The sequence below is a fragment of the Stylophora pistillata genome, chromosome 3 (genome assembly GCF_964205215.1).
Source record: "Stylophora pistillata chromosome 3, jaStyPist1.2, whole genome shotgun sequence".
NCBI lineage: Eukaryota > Metazoa > Cnidaria > Anthozoa > Scleractinia > Pocilloporidae > Stylophora > Stylophora pistillata.
The window spans coordinates 15,947,926-15,967,059 of NC_142521.1; the positions used below are offsets into that span (position 1 = coordinate 15,947,926).

At 37.6% G+C, this 19,134-nt stretch overlaps 2 protein-coding genes across 2 annotated transcripts; both read left to right on the plus strand.

Moving 5' to 3' along the window:
- Nucleotides 1–24: 24 nt before the first annotated feature.
- On the plus strand, nucleotides 25–12,229 carry LOC111336271 (mRNA cap guanine-N(7) methyltransferase-like). Its single transcript, XM_022942326.2, has 11 exons — nucleotides 25–182; nucleotides 1,368–1,441; nucleotides 2,093–2,295; nucleotides 4,349–4,449; nucleotides 5,255–5,379; nucleotides 5,834–6,015; nucleotides 7,106–7,270; nucleotides 7,842–7,953; nucleotides 9,088–9,246; nucleotides 9,865–9,898; nucleotides 10,014–12,229. The coding sequence occupies exons 1-11, from the start codon at nucleotides 68–70 to the stop codon at nucleotides 10,349–10,351; spliced, it is 1,608 nt and encodes a 535-aa protein (XP_022798061.2). The 5' UTR covers nucleotides 25–67; the 3' UTR covers nucleotides 10,352–12,229.
- Nucleotides 12,230–13,013: 784 nt separating this feature from the next.
- On the plus strand, nucleotides 13,014–18,916 carry LOC111336277 (uncharacterized). Its single transcript, XM_022942329.2, has 4 exons — nucleotides 13,014–13,135; nucleotides 13,686–13,745; nucleotides 15,619–15,730; nucleotides 16,214–18,916. Exons 2-4 carry the CDS (start codon nucleotides 13,723–13,725, stop codon nucleotides 16,424–16,426), a joined length of 348 nt encoding a protein of 115 aa, XP_022798064.1. The 5' UTR covers nucleotides 13,014–13,135; nucleotides 13,686–13,722; the 3' UTR covers nucleotides 16,427–18,916.
- The last annotated feature ends 218 nt before the right edge of the window (nucleotides 18,917–19,134 follow it).

Sequence of the window (19,134 nt, forward strand, 5' to 3'; positions counted from 1 at the left end):
ACCTAATTCCTTCAGGGCAGCAGCTGGGGGTCCCAACCTCTCTCGACCTTCCTTCTCTCATGCAAATATGGCGGCTGTCGCGTCCGAAACCGAACAAATGATTGATGAGACTAACGCAGAAATTTCAGCGCCAGAGAAACCCACAGATGAAAACTTAATAGAAGAAGAAAAAAAAGATGGAGGTACGTTATCTGGTTGGCCTTTTTTCCCCACAAGTCGTGATATAGGCATTTTCTTGTTTGGCGCAAACTTTAATTTGACCAAACACGTGGTTTATGCCCAAGCCGTTTCAGTTTGTGGGATTTTGTGAAGTATTTAGATAATCGGTTGGTTTCTGTTTCAAGGGATCTATTGACTGCTCGAAGATTTTGGAGGGAAATCTCAGTGCATGTTGTAAACTCGCTTGGAACTTCAGAAAACTAGCCGATCATAAATAGGCCAAATCTTCGCTATAGCTAAAATGCGCTAAAATGCGCAATGCTTAGATTTATTACTTATCAATACTTAGATGTCTTAACTATGAACAACATTTAACGCTTGGAAAATGGAAAATACCCTGGTTTACCATTTTGTTTGCATACTGCATAACTTAAACATCTTATTGTTGTTACTATATTGGCGATGATAATAACATTTGACAACTAAAATATTTGACACCTCTGTTTAACGTCTAGTAATGAGTTTTAAAGTTTCAAGTGATACGGTTTGCAAGAGTTCAAAGTGTTTTCTAGCTAGTTATAGATTTCTGAGAGGAAACAAGGAATACTGCATTTACTGGGTTGTGACCACCTCAAATAAGTGCCTACCCTGTAGACAGGAAAAATTGATCAGTGCCTAACATTGAATATGTGCCTACCTTGTAGTTAGGAAAATTTAGTAAGAACCTACTTTTAATAAGCACCCAATTTGTAGCTAGGAAAATTGAGAAGCGCCCTCTCTCAAGGACTAAAATTGTAAGAGGTGCCAAGGGTGCTTAATCAAATACATGAAGTAATTAAATAAATGGCAGTTTATTTTTTTGGCTTTTGTGGCTCAACAGTAGATTAAAGTATACATGAGGTATGTGCTTTTTTTTCTTCTTCTTTCTCTATGCTAAAATATGGCTTGTTTGGTGTATTTTGGTCAGTCTGTGTTTTATTTATTGAGAGAATCTTGACATTCATTAAAAAAAAGCCAGGGTTGTGCCTATATGCTGGCTGCCAGCAAAATTTGCCAGATGAAAAAGTGGGTGCTGGCAAGATCCTTTGGTGGTAAAATGAGATTTTGGAAGTGGAGCTGGTTGAGCGGGCCTACATCAAGAAGCCATTTCTCCACATTTTGTTGCATTTTGTTACAGAATGATACCTAACTATACCTATTATTCATAGAAAAAACAGGAGAGGTTCAAAATGAACCAGATGACAAAGCTAAAGAAGAGGAAACAACGAAAGACCCAGAAAAGGTAAATTTGGGTGAACTGTGATTTGGAGAGTATTTTGAGTTGTCCTTCAGAAGTCGACTGCTAAGTTTTAATGAGAGATTTCTAGGAAAATTCTCAGAGTCAAGCATTAAGCCATATTTGAGCTACTGTAATAAGCAAACCTGTAGAGTTGTTTACTCATATTTCTGTCAAGGATTTGACTTTTTACCAACTCAGTACAGACTCCAATAGCATAAAATACTTTGGTGTAGGTGGAGTATTTATGTGCACTTATGCAACTATTCACAAATGCTGTATGTGTACATGAAATAAATCATATTTTGGCCAGTGAATTAGATAGTCAGTATGGAATTGATCTTCACAGCTGAGGTAACTGGAAACATCTAGGCATTGACAGACAGCATTGTTTTCAGACTTTTCCAAAAGTAAACCGGTAAGGATCAATTGACAAAATATATAACCATCCCTGTGATCTATTGACAAAAACTGTATTGCATTGACATGTAAGATATGACATTGTAAGACACGGCAAAGGGTTAAGGAGATTTCACCATAACTGTGGGGAGAAAGATTGTAGTTCATTGTAGATGTTCCATCTCTCAACTCTCCTCTCCCTCCATGATCTTTGTGTTTCTCATAACTTACAGTTTTAAATTTCAAATGGGATTTCAGGGTTTAAATGGTGACAATAAGCACGAAGAAGAAAAAGCAGCTGACAATTCAGAAGGTTTAGGCGAAAAGGTTGCAAAGCACTACAATGAACTTCCATCAGGAGGAAAAGAAAGCCGGAAAGAAAGTCCTATAATATACCTGAGGAACTTTAACAACTGGGTGAAGAGTATAATCATTAATGAGAGCCTGGAAAAAATCAAGAGGTAAATTTGCAATAATAGCGGAACTCGCAGAGCATAACCCCACAATTATACAAAATGGTAGTAGTAACCCATCAAGCCAAAATATTTGGACTTATGACCACAGGGGCATCTGTACAAGGTGCTACTTTTACCATCCTCAGTAAACTGTACCATGGGCATGCCAATGCCACGGCTTTATCCAGTAGTTCAGTGGTCAGTGCACTGGGCTCTTAGTCGGACGACCCGGGTTCTAGTCCCGGCCGGGGCAAGGCATTGTACCCTTTTGTGGGAAAAAAAATGCGAGCTCTGCTTTTAAGCTTGGCTAAATCTATATATTAATTGAAATCTTAAATGGCTGAATGGTTGTGGGTGAAATGGTTGTAAAGATGTCAGCCAGACAAAGTATTTGTAAAGATAGAGCACTGGTGTGTTGTGCGGGATTTGGATAGAGCGCTGGACTGTTGTGCGGGAGGTTGAGGGTTCGAGCCCCAGCTGAACCAACACTCAGGGTCGTAAAATAACTGAGAAGAATTTGCTCTCTCTATAACATCCAGAAATGGTTAGATATTCTAGTCTTCTCAGATAGGGATGAATAAATGGAGGTCCCGTCTCCTGCAGGGTTGGGGTAGGAGACGTTAATTTCCCACACACGAGATTACTGTGTGATGGATGTCCTCCCCTGGGGTGGAATGGGTGGGATATTGGGCGCACTTAATTTGGAGCCTCGCTCTGTTGTGTGACCCTCACCACACTCTGGTGAAAGTGATTAAATCAATAGAGGTGTTTGCTCTATACTAGAGACCTGGTGGTTGTGTTGATTTCTAAGGCAGGCCACTTTACCCTTACAGAGCCTCACTACTCAATGTAGGATTGTAACAGCTTCTAGCAAATTGTGAGAAAAATGTGATGAAATGCAGAGGCATCATGAAATGTGGACAGGAATAAATGCATTGGGAATGGGATGAAATGAATTGCTTCATGGTGCAGAATTTAGGATAATCTGCAGGTGTCTTTCATTCTAATATGGGAATGTGGGAGGGGGGGTTCAAGGGCAGTACTTTCCGAGGGGTAGGGGGGTTTCATGGGAAACTACTTTTCCAAAGGGTGACGAACCACGTACCAAACATTGAAAGCAACATACGATCGATCTGAAGCACAAAAACATACTCATGTACGTTGTTTGTCAGTTCTCCTGGCCATTGAGATAAAGTTAACATTATAAGCTTTAATGTTTCTGTTTTTCTTCGAGTTAGCTAGTGCTACAACCTCCCAAAGCTAGGAACGGAGTCAAATTATCATTATTCACAGTTGTTGGAGTACTTTCGTTCCCATTTCTTGCTCGACCTTCAGAAGGCCCGGCTACCTAGCTACTGTAGTAGATCGTGACATCAGTAGTAAATCATAACGTGTGCTAGTGAAGTTTTCGGTCTCTAAGTAAGAATCAACCTGAAGAAAGTGTCAAAATGTGTAGACAAAGGAACCTTGTAAGTTTCTGTTTTATTTACTATCGTTTGCAAAGTTCTTTGAGCGAGTGAAACGTTCTCATTGGAGTTAGCACAAAAACGTACGTGGAACAGTCGACGTTTTAAATCAGTTTAAATTTTGCAACCCAGATGTTTAAGCTTATGATCTTACATAAAAACAACACGGATATGATTTGCCAAAATGGTGGTGAAGAAGCTAAAAGTATAAGCTTAACAAAGTGTTATATTTTTATTTAAGTTAACCTTAATGTTTTCAGTGTTGTAATAAAATTCTACCGCATTTAAGTAACCAACTTAGTATTCACTTTCTCTTTTTATAAGTACAAAAACCACTTTGAATTTTCGAGGGTGGTAAGAAGTCCTCGATTAAAATTCTGGAAATTCCTGAGGGAGGGGGGTCATCAAAGACCCCCTGGAATGGAAAATCCTGGGGGATGGGGGGTGCAAATCAAAATGTTTTCTGTGTGGGGTTATGGATATTTTCTGGAACCACACAATGCTAGAAGCAGACAAGAACAGTAATTGCATGGAGGGACTTGATAAAACTTAATCATCATATGAACTTGATATTGTTGTTAATATTCTGACAGAGTCAATTCCAGGGAGGTGGCTGTGCTGGACCTTTGTTGTGGAAAAGGTGGAGATCTTCTTAAATGGCAGAGAGGAAGAATTAAGACTCTTGTGTGTGCAGGTTAGTTTTGGTAGGATGTTCCAGGTTTGATGATTATTAAGAAAAAAAATGTAATTACCAAAATGAATTGGCATGGGATTTGTTGATGGCACATCCATGGGGAGATTCTCTATTCACTGATCACATGTCAATGTGGAGATTTGGTTGATTGGGTTTTTAGAGGGTGGAAATGGAAGAGAACCTGACAAAAATTAATTAGAGAAAGGGCAGGTAGAGAAAAGGGGGGGGGGGGAGAGACACAAAATCTTAGCTCACATTTGATGCTGGGTATGTGAGTCAAATGGTGGAACATAGGTGGGAAGGGAGTGCAGTCATTTTTGTTCTATCACTGCACCCGGATAGTAATGATCCCTTTGACCTCTAAGAGTGACCAGCATCCAACTTCTCCCTACAATATCACCTGGAATCACACATTAAGGTCTGGAGAATAAAGGAAATGATCACCAACTAGAGAAGCCCTCCTGGTCAGTACCGTAGGATATGTGTAAAGAATATTGTGATGAAATTTTGTGGGCCGAGGCCAGGAACGTGTTCGATAATTGAGTCAGTTTGCTAGACATAACGTCTCGTAGTCACGTTCGACGCACTAAAAACTACTATAAAACGAATACAAGAATTGTAAAAACGTGTAATTGTACACGTTTTTACAATTCTTGTATTCGTTTTATAGTAGTTTTTAGTGCGTCGAACGTGACTACGAGACGTTATGTCTAGCAAACTGACTCAAGTGTAAAGAATAGTATGGAGAATATGCAAACTGATGTTAGTGACTTAGGGATATACTAACAAATGTGTTTCCTACTAGATATTGCTCAAGTCTCTGTGGAACAGTGTGAGGAACGTTACAAAGAACTAAAAAGGACACACGAGACTCGACGTTACAGGGATCCTCTCTTTAAACCTGAATTTATCACAGCTGATTGTAGTAAGGTAATGAAGATGATTTTTATTTTCTCTTTATATAACCACAATAGTTAGAAAGAATTAAGGGTACTGGGTTGAGGAGCTTTTTTGAGTAAAGAGTTTTCCTCGCAGATTCTGTGGCTTCATGGTTAGCCTGCTGACCTCCAGATCTAGAGGCTCAGATTTTAGCTCTGGTTTCGTCATTGAGCTCATTGTTCTCCATTATTTTTCTCCATTAATCAAATCAGTAGAGGAATACTTGTTCCTGTTTGATTTTCAAGAACCTCAAGCGAATTTAGGCGGTAAAAGAGGTGGTACAGGTGGTAAATTTTAACAATTACTGACTGTATAGAACACTGTGTGCTGTTCATAGAGTAAGACATTTCACTCTCCCAAGGCCCCTCTCCATAGTTGAGTATAAATGAATATCAGTGAACTGGCTAGGGAACCCATTGAAAACAATGTCTGCAATTTTTTTTAGGAACGACTTCTAGATCTTTATCAAGACAAGAATATCGAGTTTGACTTGACAAGCTGCCAATTTTCATTCCATTATTCGTTTGAGAGTTTTGAGCAAGCGGACATGATGCTGAAGAATGCATGTGAGAGACTCAAAGTTGGAGGTTTTTTCATAGGAACAACACCTAATGGATATGAATTAGTGTAGGTGTCTTCTTGGTGGTGGTCTTAGAGATTTAAAAATAACAATCATCTTTTATAAGTTGTGTTTTTCCTTACACAATGAGCCAATGTACGCATTTTGTTTGGTCCTTATTTCTAATCTATCTAAGGACAGATGCTTAGATAACGTCACTGTCAATGATATTTTGCTCTGTCATCACATCAAAGAAATAGATTCTATTTTGTCATGCATCTGTTCAGTAATTGATCACAGATGATGACAAAATATGTTAAGAACTTCAATGACACTCTCAGCTGTCCCTCATCTACCACTTTTTTGTTTTTATTGTGTTTTGGTGTCATTTATGATCTATAACTGTGCAGACCCATGGCAACATGGAATCTATTTTTTTGATATGATGACAAAGCAAAATGTTTACAATGACATCATACATGTATGTCCTCCAGTAGATTATAAATAAGAACCAATCAAAGTATTTCTATAGTCACCACAATTTGATCTATGACTGATCAGGTGCTAGGCAAAATGGAATCTATTTTCTAATGGGTTACTATTTCACCCTTTCACTCCTAAGATTTCAGTAGTACTTCTCCTCACTGTCTGCCATACAATTCTTATGATGTTAGTTTGGAGAATTTGGTATTGGATCAACTGATAATCCCCTGATTTTCTTTTCCTTATTCTCATTACTTGTCTGCTTGATAATTGTATTGATATTGTAAGGAGAAATTCTGTCTTGGTCACTCGTGGGAGGTAGAGGGTTACAATGATAGACACTGATTTCCTATGTGCTCTCTTTGATGGTTATTACCTGAGGCCTGTTAGTCCTTGCACCCCATGGTTTCCGTAAACAACCAAACCCTGTTGTGACAAAAATCAGGCCCATGCTTTCTCTCTAATATTTTACTGCTAGAAAATATTAAGTGTTAGAAAAAGAATCCTGATGAAGATTTTTTTTCACCTCTGGTGAAGATAATGTTTCATAAGATAACTTTCCAAGCAGTGGAAAATGTTTGATCAGAAGGCATGTAGCATTCTGAACATGTGTAGCCCTGACCCAGGATGATGCCAAAACTGTACTCAGTAGTATTACCCCCTTTTTTGTTTCAGTCGTCGATTAGAGAAATCAGAAGATCTTTCCTTTGGAAATGATGTTTATAGAGTTACTTTTGAGAAGAAAGGTGACTATCCTCTATATGGCTGCAAGTATGATTTCCATCTTGAAGGAGTGGTTGATTGCCCAGAGTTCTTGATATACTTCCCTCTGCTTGAAAAGTATGTAAAACATTTGTAAATACTAATTTTTGATTTTATTGATTTTAAAAGCCATAACTTCCATCTTTAGAATAAAACTCAAAACATGCGATGACAAAAAAGTCCATAGCTTGATTAACTGCTCAAGTTTTTACGGGACAAACGAGTGTGCAAGATTATCTGGGTTCTGCAGGTTTTTTAGCTGTGGTACACAATTTGTAGATCCCTGTCCCCTTAAGACCTCTCTCCGGTCCTTTGAATGGTTAATGGTAATTTTATTAAGATGCAAGTGGTACAGAGTGTTATGAATACAGGTTGTCGGATATGTAGTGGCTGTTTGGTTTTGTTAACTCTTGGCAATAGAACATCAATATATGTATTCTCCATACTGTTCTGTATACATATCCTAAGTTGCTGACAAGAAGAATTTGTTTAACAATCAAGAGCTTCTTTAGTTGGTGATCATTTCCTTTATTCTCCTGACCTTAATGTTTGATTTAGGGGTGATATTGGAAGGAGAAATTGAATGCTAGTCACTCTTAAAGATCAAACAAAGGGTTGATTGTGTTCACTGCTACTTGTCTTGTTCCAGAATGGCAGAAAAGTATAATATGAAGCTATTGTACACAAAGACATTCCATGATTTTTTCCGGGAGAAAACCAAGGAATCCACCTCACTCCTTTATAAAATGAAAGCACTTGAGGTATGCATGTATTTAGATGCTTTAGAACTGTTTTTTTGTTGTTGTTGTTGTTGTTGTTGTTGTTGTTGTTGTTGTTGTTGCAGGTTATTTATTTATTTATGATGTGAAGAGACACTTTCAGCCAATATGAACATTGACATGAATATTAGTTTTAAAACCCTGAAGAACAAGGACATGAATTGTTTTCCTGATCTTCTGGCCAACTTCATTCCATTTAATTAGGGTAAAACAATAATAGGGGTTCAAAGATTTTCTTCTTAACTGACCTTGAAATATGAGAAAGATTTTTGTCTTTAACTATATACCAATACATGTGCACTGTAGTTGTAAACTGTGGTTAGCACGCTCTAGTGTCCCTGGTTTAGAGGACTCGGTGTGACCTCTTGATGGGGATCTATGTGCTGTGTCCTTGTGCAAGACAACATTCTGACTAAGTGGGTACCAGCAACCTGCAAGGAAACCCTGATAAAGTGTGGGGTGGAAGTGGGAAGGGTTATGTGCCATAGTCTACACTGGAGCCAAGTGGCCCATCTGGTTGGAGCTTGTCTCAGTTTCTTCACAGTTATACCCCCCCCCCCTCCTTTCCCGGATGGGATGCCATTCCATCTTAAGATTACCACAGTATTTCATTGGGCTTCCCTGACAGTGTGCTGGTAGTTGTTTATACTCCTGGGTGGAGAGAGGCACCATGAAAGTAATGTGTTTTGCCCAAGAACAAGGCAGGTCAGATGTGGAAGTCAGACCTGTCAAGTGGACTCAAGCATACTGGCTGTAAGGCCTGCATGTCTGACTCTCTTTGTGCCATAGACTGGCATGATATTCGGGGGGGGGGGTAATGGTTAATAACACATTGGGATGAGGTCTTGGTATTAGTAACTTGGCTTGTGTTCAAAACTTATACTTGTATATACATAAATATTTATATTATTTTCAGGGCTTGATGCTAATGGTAGCCCACTAGCCACAGACTAGTAGAAATTCAGTTTTGGCTAGTGGTTTGCGATTTCCACTATCCAGATTGGCTAGTAAACAAACTTAAATCTTCGTAACATTGAAGATGTCACCGGGCACTTGGCTAGTAATTTGAAAAGTTAGTGTCAAGTCCTGATTTTTCTGTTTGCTTCTCCGATAAAGACATACCCACCACGCTTAGAAAGTGAGAGCTTGGTTTCAACTGCTGAGGATGCATACACGCATGCAAAAGACTTTTTAGAAGGAATTCAGCTGAATCAAGATAAATCTTCCTCAACCAGCAAGTACAGAGACCATAGGGAAAAGAACTTGAAACATGTGGTCAGTTGAAGAATAACTTTCCTGTTATTGTTGTTGTTATGAATAATTACTGTTATTATTACTATTATTTCTAATAATAATAATTGCAAGAAATTATTATCATTTTTGTTCATAAGGTACTGGTATTACCTTGCCACCAGGTTTTTTTTTTTTAGTTTTTTTTAACAGGATGATTGTTGGCTGTACTGTATAAAAACTGGTCAAAACACAATTTTAATTTTTGATGTCTGTGAAGAGCTGTTATTCAGTCTCTGGAAGTGCTTTGAGAGATTGCATTTACTGTTATGATTTGATGTATAGTTTTCAGTGACATTTCCCTTTTTATTATTACAATCTAACATAGAAGCAAGGGTAAAATTTAATTTCATGTAATGCAGCATACAGGCTGTGAAAGGTTTGCATGTCTATTATAGTCCACATGTATGTGTGTCTTTAGATATGGTAGGAATGTCAAATGACTCATGCCTTCATCTGCTTTTCTAGAATGTTGATGATGTTAGAAACTTTGACAGCTTGTAATTAGTTCTTTGGAGGAAGAGGTTGAAAATAAGGTTACTTTTTTCAATTTTGACTGTCAATTTTAAATATTTTTATTGTCATAATTTGTATCATTAACAGGGAACCATGTCAAAGTGTGAATGGGAAGCTGTTGGTAAGTTTTCAATTCCAGGGATTCTGTTTGTCTTTAAATTATACTGACAGTAATACTTAAATAATGAACTTTTCAATGGGGTATTTTCTTACTTGTTTGTTGTTGTTTGCTGTAGGAATGTACTTGGCATTTGTGTTTGTGAAAATTGATCCAGAAGCAGAGCAGAAAAGGGCAGAAGAGGCAGAGAGAAGGGCAAAGGAAAGAGCAGAGCAGGAAAAGGAGAGAGAAGAGAGAGCTAAAGCCGAACAGGAAATGGCTGAAAATGCTAAAGCTGAGGAAGATAAGGAAGAACAGGCTGAAGAAAACCCAGAAGAGAAAGTAGAGGAAATAGAACCAGAGCCCAAAGCTGAATCAAGAAAGAGGAAACATGAGGAAGAGCCGGCAGAAGGTGATGATGATGACGGTGAACCTGCAGCAAAGAAACAAGAAACGGCTGAGGAAACATCTGCGTAAATACATGGACTCTAAGAGTGTTTAGTGATTAAAGGACTCTTGTTTCAAAGAACTGTAAAAAGGGGATGGATATGAAATGGGACATTTTCCTTGCCCTTAGAACTAGGACTTTTTTTCCAATTAAAAAGAGAGAGAGAGAGAAACAATCCTTGACACTTACATTTAGGTTGTGTTTTTTAGCATGATAGGTTGATCCAAAAGAGTTTTGTCTCTTTCTACTCATAAAGTAACAATTAGGTAACCTTGTCGCTCCCAAAATCTTAAAGTTAATTTTCCCAACTGAGTGGTATAGTGCATGGACTGGTAGCAGTCTGATTTTCTTCTTTAATTAATGTGTTTTCTGTACAGGGTGTGTAAATGCAGAATGGACTAGATGAATTGGTGTTGGATGAAAAAATTAGGTCACCTCCCTATTCTCTTGTGGAACGCTCTGCTAGTGTTGTTATATCCACAGACTACATGCAGCCTAATTTGTATGCACTTTTTAAAAGTGTATTTTAAAACTTTAAAGTTGTATGATATGTAGTTAATGACACTTTTGTGACCCTACTATACCTTTATTTAATGGGTATGCTTGTGAAGAGCTTTTTCATTAGTTACTACAGAATATAATCATTGAGAGATCTTGTGTAACAGAATACAAGAAATAAGGGTATAGAGGTTTTGCACAGCAGCCATGTTGCATGGCAGGAACAATAGATTATTTTTCCCATGGGAAAAATTTTTCTTTCTTATGCAAAATATTTTCATTGTTTCTGCCATGCAACATAGCTGCCATGCAAAACCTCTCTTAATGATAAGTGTAACTTACAATCAAATGTCAACAGTAATGCATGACTGCATATTATTACACTTTTCTTTAGTTTGCCCTTTGATTCAGTCAATCAGATACAACATTAACCTATGTATTAGGCAGTTTTCTTGTTTTTTCTTCAATTCTCATTGGCTTCCTGTGAAATTTTCCTTTGTGTTAATTGGCTGTCGTGATTATCTTGGCACTTTTTTGGCACTCTTTTGGGTCAATTTTGTGTCGGTCTTCCATAAAAACAGTTAGAGTTGGCTTAGTTTGTGGCCAATGGGAAGGGTATCATTGAGAAGTAAAAGTAATACCTTGGTCAGTTATGTCTTTTATCATACATCAATGAAACAGTTTAAATATGTCTGGAATATGTAGTGTGTTAGGACCAGTCAGATGGAAGATTCATAGCAAACCACAAAACCTTAAACTAATGAACATTACTGCATGTTCTAAAAGAATTCTCATGCCTGATTGGCTAGTTATCTTCACCACAATTACAACTCAGAAGTATTTCTGGTGTTCACAGTTTTCTGAGTTCCGTAGGGGAAAACCATGGGTTGGGAAGGGACGGGAAGGGGGGGGGGGGAGGGAGGCAATGTGAAAGTTGCAATTGAAAGTGGATGGAAGTGGAACTCAGCCATCCTAGAAATTTCCTTGCTTTTCCTTTTGGGAAGTTTTGATAGGCAGTTGATGGAAGTATGATCATGTTTTAAACTTCAGATGAGTATGAAGGGAAAACTGGTATTCATTTATTGAGGTCCATTTATGCCAGAAATGCTTGGTGGTCAAGTTGGTTTTGGGTTGTGCTTGGAAAGTAGCAATGTATTTATTAGCTAGTAGTGGAGTCACATAGGTGCTTTAAAGTAAGAGGGAGAGGTTAAGTGAGGAATTTGGTATTTTCTCTTTTTTAAGGGGTATCTGAGGGCCTCCCTTGGTCTGTTTTTTAGCTGTAAAGGACCATTTCAAACCTTGCATTTGTCGCATTACTCTGTGCATGTTAGTATGAGTTAGCCATTGATTTTCTAGTTATTTACTACTGTTAATATTCTAACTTTGATTGATTAAAAAAAATTATTTTAGTTCAGTTGTTGCAATAGTATTAGTTCTTAAAATTGTTTTCAACTCAAAGTGGGTCTTTGTCCTGCAGTTGGCAAGAATTTGTAAAAGTAAAAGGAAAACGAGCAGGACTGACACCTCTTATAGTCCTTCATACTTTCCTACCCCGTTTGAAACTGCTTTTGTTTGAGTGTGTGTATTTGTGTGACTTGTCAAAGAGTAATGTTTGCACAGTGAGGGAATTCAAGGGAGATGTTTTGGATGTAGAAATAAGTAATTCAGGTGTTGTTCAAAGTATGTGAATTGAACTTATTTTAAAAAGATCAGCCTGGAAAATAGGCTCGTGATGCCTTACTTCCCATCTCCTCCACTGAAAAACTTAGAAATTAGTGGTAAGCTACCCACCCCTCCCTAGGCCCCTCTCACCTCTCCTATCACCAGTTCAGATATTGAAGCTTGGAACTTGGAACTTGGAACTTGTACTCCCAAATAGCTAGGCTAACGCTGAGAGATATAGAATAACTAATTTGTAGTGCTAATAATCTACGATAAATATGTGAAGTCTAAAAGAAACAATAAATGTAAATAGTTCAAAGATCTTTTCAGGTGGTTCAGGGTTCTATCATAGAGTTCCTAATTATAATCATAACCTGCTATTTGCCAAATATTTACGGTTTTTACTTTTCCATTATTATTATTTTATTGTATTCATATTTTTATTATCGGCTATTCGTTCCCTAAAGTTAACAGCATTCCCTCAGGGCGGATACTTTCTCGTCCCAGCCTCCTTTAAAGTTCTCAAGCTATTACCGCGTAGGACTGTGGCGAGTTCCTTCTGTGGGTGAAGTGACGGTACACAGGTGTTTGTGAATTACACGAATTTTTGTCTTCATTTCATTTTATAATGGATGAGTTTCACGTTCCTTGAGGTATGTAGAGGTGTGTTAGGTTTTTTCCCTTTATACTGGCGCCCAAAATAATGGTTTCTCCTGACACAATCCGCCAAGAAAAGGGATACTTGTCCTTAATGCATGATTGCATATTGTTATGTACGCAATAAACTGTGTCTCAGTTTTGTCCAAGCTTACATTTCAAAGTCCTTTATTTGGAAATTGTTGCCATATACGCTGTCCCATTTCTCTAAGGTTTCGTTTCTTATCATTATTATTGCTTTGTTCGTTCGTCATTTCTGAAAACTTGACGATCGAAGTAAGCATATTATTTTGTGCAACATCATGGCGAACCAGCTCTGAGCTGAAGTCTATCATGTTAAGTGAAGGGACCTAAGAAATTACAGACTCCTTCAGAATTCAGTAAGAAGTCCTTTCGTGAAATGAAATAACGGTGATCAAAGGTATCATTTTCGCTGTCAGGACCCATGCGCAATCGAGTTGTAGTGTGAGTCAGTAGTATTTCAATTTCACCCACTGTCAAAACACTTGATTTTGTGTTAAGCCGTGTCAATTTTCATTCATCTAGAATTTGCATTAAATCTGGTGACTAAAGGCCTTGACTTATGATGGATTTGCTGTTTTATGTGTAAGTACAGTCTAAGTAGTGTTTACTCTACTAGGGGTAAATTACGTAAGCATTTACTTTCGCGCGAGGATCAAATCTTTGCCGTAGATTTTTCAGTTCTGAATCGCAGAAAATGAGGTGTTAGTTATGTCAAGATTGTAAGATATTATGCTTCTAAAATAATTTGAGCATTATCCTTAAACTAAGACTGTAATGTCTTTTTAACATAATATCATCCTTGAGTAGGCGACAACTTTATGGCTCGAGCATAATGTTCTGTGTAAATCGGTTTAACCAAAGATATGGTTATTTTGATGGCGTTTTGCTCTCATTTTTGTAAAATCATTACTATTTGCTACATTATCTTGTCTTAAATTACTGTTCAAATATGTACTGTTAAATGATGGTACCATCCTTGTGAGATTTTTACCTTCAAAAAATGTCTGTTGAACCTCATCTCTTGTTTGTGATGGTTTCTTTTGTCTATTGCCCAGACAAAAACACATTTGAAAATTGCAATAAATGGCTGGATTTAATCATGTCAAGCTTATATATGCATATTTTCATAGATGTAAAATTAAATCACTGTCAAGATGGTTGACCAAACAAATGAACTGAAGAATGAAGAACCACATAGGACAGTGTTTTTATGTGGATTACTTGCTAGATCAGTGATTATTTTTTGATAATCTTACAACACAGAGACAAATTAAACAAGTGACAGCTTCAGCTAGAAGTTTGCTAGGATCTTTACAAGGATCTTTGTAGGTTCCTCAGAGGATCTTCATAAGATCCTTGAGGATTTTATCAAATGATTTTGCATATAAAGATCTTTGAAGATCCTTCAAAGATCCTTCTAGGATCCTTTGAAGATCCTCGTCTTAAAGGATCCTTGACAGGTCTTTGACAATTCTCAAAGATCCTTAAAGATCCTGTGGGGTTTTCACCAGGGATTTCCCATGCGCATTCTCACGCATTTAAAAATCTGGATTCTATAAGATCGACATTTGCTCATGATCTGTTATAGCTACCGCTGACTATTGCGTGTGTTCGCACGAGCACCTACGATCTGATGTTTACAGACATTTGCTGCTTAGAAAATCATTCAACAGCTGACAAAGACAACCTCCTGAGCTCATCTTAAAGGAACTACTCATAACTTCTGGCTATATTATTTTCCTTGAAGTTTCAGTCTTCTTCCACTTCAGGCAGATTATCCTTCACTTGAGTACTCCTTTTTTTGCTGTTGCAAGATTTCATATCGGTTGGATATTTTGTTTAGATGTGAAGCAACCTTTAGGTCTCCGCAAATTGTCTTCTTTATCTTCGTTTCTGTCTCCTGCACACGCAGTGGTTGTTCAACACATCAAATACATGCTGTTTGGTAAACTTCTTACAAAATTAGAAAAAAGCCTCGTGCCGCCATCTTTGTTTTGAATTTTCGTATTTTCATCTTGTGCTTCTTTCGCACGTTTCTCTTGCTTGTGACACAAGAGTGACCTGTTCCCTGCGTGAGGAAACTAGTACTAGCCACCTTAATCGTGTACTTTCAGTTGGTAACCATGTAAACTCATATGTATGGTACCAGAAAATATCTATACCCCCCACAGACGGTCACCGAAATTCCAAGGGGTAGAGGGGTGTAAAAGAGGCAAATTTCCGAAGGGTAAGGGGTTACATAAAGAGCTTTTTGGATTTGGAATTTCCAAGGGGTATGGGGAACCAAGTGGAAAAAATCATGGAAATTCCAGGGGATTGGGGATCAAACTGGAAAAACTCTCTGTGGGGGGGATATGGATATTTTCTGGAACCATACTATGAAAGATTGGCTTTGTTAGGTAATAGAAGAGTTATTGTAATGACATTTACTAACTTTAAAATGTATTTTTTCCAGGATAATTATAGTTGTGGTCATCTTAAAGCTTATTTTCTGGATATTTTACTTCTATGCAAGAAATCGAAGACGACTTATTGCACAAGCATTAAGGCAACATAGTCAACAACAGGTCAGTTTTTGGAACTGTATTATTCCCAGAGGCTGAAGTATTTGGTCCAAAGTAATTTTATGAGCAATGATCTCTGTGACTCAGCCTATATGGTCTTGGATATCACTTCTTTATAACCCTCTAGTGGGTCTTTCTTTGTCTCCACTGTATGTCTGTCTGTGTGGTATCAATAATTGTAAACATTTTATGGAAGACTACCCTGAAACCATTACATTGAAACTGTAATATAGAACTGGAAATAGTTCAAATGAGTTCTAAAAAACCTTTTGCCGATCCAGGGTATCATCAGGAGGCCCCTGATCATGTCGTGGATTGGGGAAAGCTTGGATTTTATATTTAACTTTGATTTTATGGTAGTTTAAGGCCTCATTTGAACTTTTGTCGGTTTTATTTTCTAAATTGCTACTAAAGGACAACATTCAATGAGTATTGAAAATTTCATCATTTAATCTTTTTCCTTTTTAATTGTTTCATTGGTGTCAGATTCCTCAGGGCCGCCAGTATGAAGAGGAGCCTGCTGTTCCGCAGCCAGCTTATGTTTTTACTGAATACCCATTTGGTGTCAATGGTGTACCAGCCACTTTTCAAAATCCTCCCGTTTATTCAGTTGAGGATCCTGTGAAACTGGATGAACCTCCTCCTCCATATGTAAATGATGAGGACACAGGAGGACTCATAGAGAACCAGGAGAACTGATATTTTAAACAATCATGTAAATTTAATAGAGCTTGTACATATGCATCTTATGCAATTTTACCTTCAGACCAGTTTTAGACTTTAAATCAAAGGCTTGTACAGGGCTCGACACTAACTTTTCAACTTACCAGTCAAGTGGCTAGTGACAACTTAGATGTTACAACAATTTCAGTTTGTTTACTAGCCAAAAACTGGCTGTGGAAATTGAAACCACTAGCCAAAACTGAATTTCTACTTGCCTGTGGCTAGTTGGCTGCCATTAATGTCAAGCCCTGCTGTACCTACTGTGATCTCAGATTAGGGTAGTGTCCAAGTCCATGGCTACAAGGACATAGTAATGATGGATAATAATTAGTGGCTGTAAAGAGACAGCTTCTATGTAGGAAGAAGCATTACTAGCTGTTAGGGCTTGATGTTTCTTGCATTGCCATGAACGCACAAAAAAAAAATTAACAGAGACAAGGTGAGTTAGTGTAAATCTGCCAGCAGCTTATCACAAATGCTGCAACCTGATTGGCTATGCTACTCACCATCTATACATAGTGAGTAAAGTTATCAACAATGTGTGGTCGTAAGCAAAATGAAGTCAATACAGGTCACCAATTAAAAATGGATAATTTCATCTCGATTCTTGAGTCATCTTTGATGAGAGCTTTGCCCTTATCAGTGACTATCATGGAATATAAATCTCAAGCCAATAGTTTAATTATTGATTAGTGTTTTTCCAAAGTATTTCTTATGATAAATATGAGGCACAAGGCTGTTATATTTTGAAAATGGTATTATGGTGATTGTTAAGTTAAACACGAAGGCACGCTATAAAAGGAGCCTTATGTTCTACTGGACCATTTGTCAATCAACCTTCGCTTGATGTAGAACTCTTAGTGTCAAGTCAGCTTGAGCTACAGCTACTCCAAAGCAGTTAACAGCGGGTGCATTCCTCAAAATTGTTTTATGTCTTCATCGCAATACAAGAATTTTTGAGATTTGTATTTCCTTTCTCCAATGGAAACTGTCTTTATTTGTGGCGGTAAATTTGAGATCAAAGTAGGTGGTTCGCACGTTACCTCATGCCACCATGCTGGTGGAAGTAAACAATAGATATCTCATTAGCTCCTTTTGTTCGTCTACCAGAATTTGAATTTGACCTGCACACGTCAACAATGAGTGACAAATGAGCCTTGGTCTTCCCAGGGAAGACTTCCTTATATAGTGCACCTTCGTGTTTAAGCAACATAAGGCACACATAGGTGACAGTGGTGGTGATAGTGGGTCTACACCACGAGAAAAAAGTAAATTACTTAGTTAGCATGCATGGATGGGTGTTTCTACTTTGCTGGGCCTCTTCAGCTTGGCAGAGCTGACATGATGGTTGTGGCTTCTCATGTAGAGCAAATTTCAATCAAGTGTTCAAAGTAAATCCAAGATTACATTTTACATTTGATTTTTTCCTATCAGCAAGTGGACTAGAAAACTCAAACCACCCTTTCAACCAAGAAAATGCTAAACTAAAACTAATCATGACTCGGTCACCTGGATTTTCTTGCTCTTTTGGCAGTTTGGGTGTTTTTATTTTGAGTTCTTATTGGCTGTTGATTTATGTTCATTTTTTCTGAATTGCAATGACCTTGGTTTGTTGCTTTGACACTCAGTTGAAGAGTGCTCAAGAAAGATGTAGGGATAGAAGTGTGGTAGGTTTTAGGATTATCTTATGACTACATTTGGCTGGGTCCATCATTTGTCCACCATTTTATATCGTTGAAAGAATGCTTCGGATCTTTCTAAAGATTAAGTGCTCATTGAAAAACAAAGTGCTTCTTGTCATTCTGTGGGTTTAATTTTATTACAGATTAGATTTAAAAAAGTTCTTGGAATAGATCTACATGGAATAGATCTACCAATATCTTGTGAGAAATCCATTCTTCCCTTGCTGTTTTTATTATGTGGCTCAATGGCCAGGACTCTGCTTTAATATCAAAATATTACCTTCCTCGATTTTCAATGTCTAATGTTGTTTATTGTTAGGGTGGTTTATGCACATCTCTTTTCTGGAGGCGCTGTCACAGTTTTCTGGCCCTTATTTGATAATATTGTTGATGTGGTCACTTAAAAAAAATTTTCCAAGGGAAATGAATTCCCTATCAGTTCATGGTCATCTTTGTTAGCTTTGGTTCTAAGTGCAGGTTAGCACTGGTGAATCTAGCTGAAATCTTCATTTATTTTTTAGTGTGTGTGGTTACTAAAGTTTGATGACTTGTGTATTTTAACTGTAAATTTTTATCACCCAAAATAGGGAATTTCAATATTTGTCTTTCCCTGTTTACATATGTAGGCACAAAGAAATGTAAAAAAGAAAATAATTTTCAATTAATAATATCCTTACTCATTTTTTAAAGTTTGATTCAGTATGCAATAGGTGTAGGTTTAAATAAAACATTATTTGAGATCAAAGATTTAGAGCTGAAATAAAAATGCATCAATCTGTCCACACTCTTCCATCTGTTACGTTGATTTATTGTTATTGTATAAGGGTTTGGAAACCTTAAAAGACAGGGGAATCTGCATTTCAAGCAAAGGCAAGGTAGAGTTTTTAGACAAATATTCCCTCTCTCCACTGGGGTTTGTTTTTCAGTTCCCCTCCCATGAAAGAATTGTCACCTATCTGTTCCTTTGTTTTCATCTGGTTTTAAACACCTCCAGTTACAGCT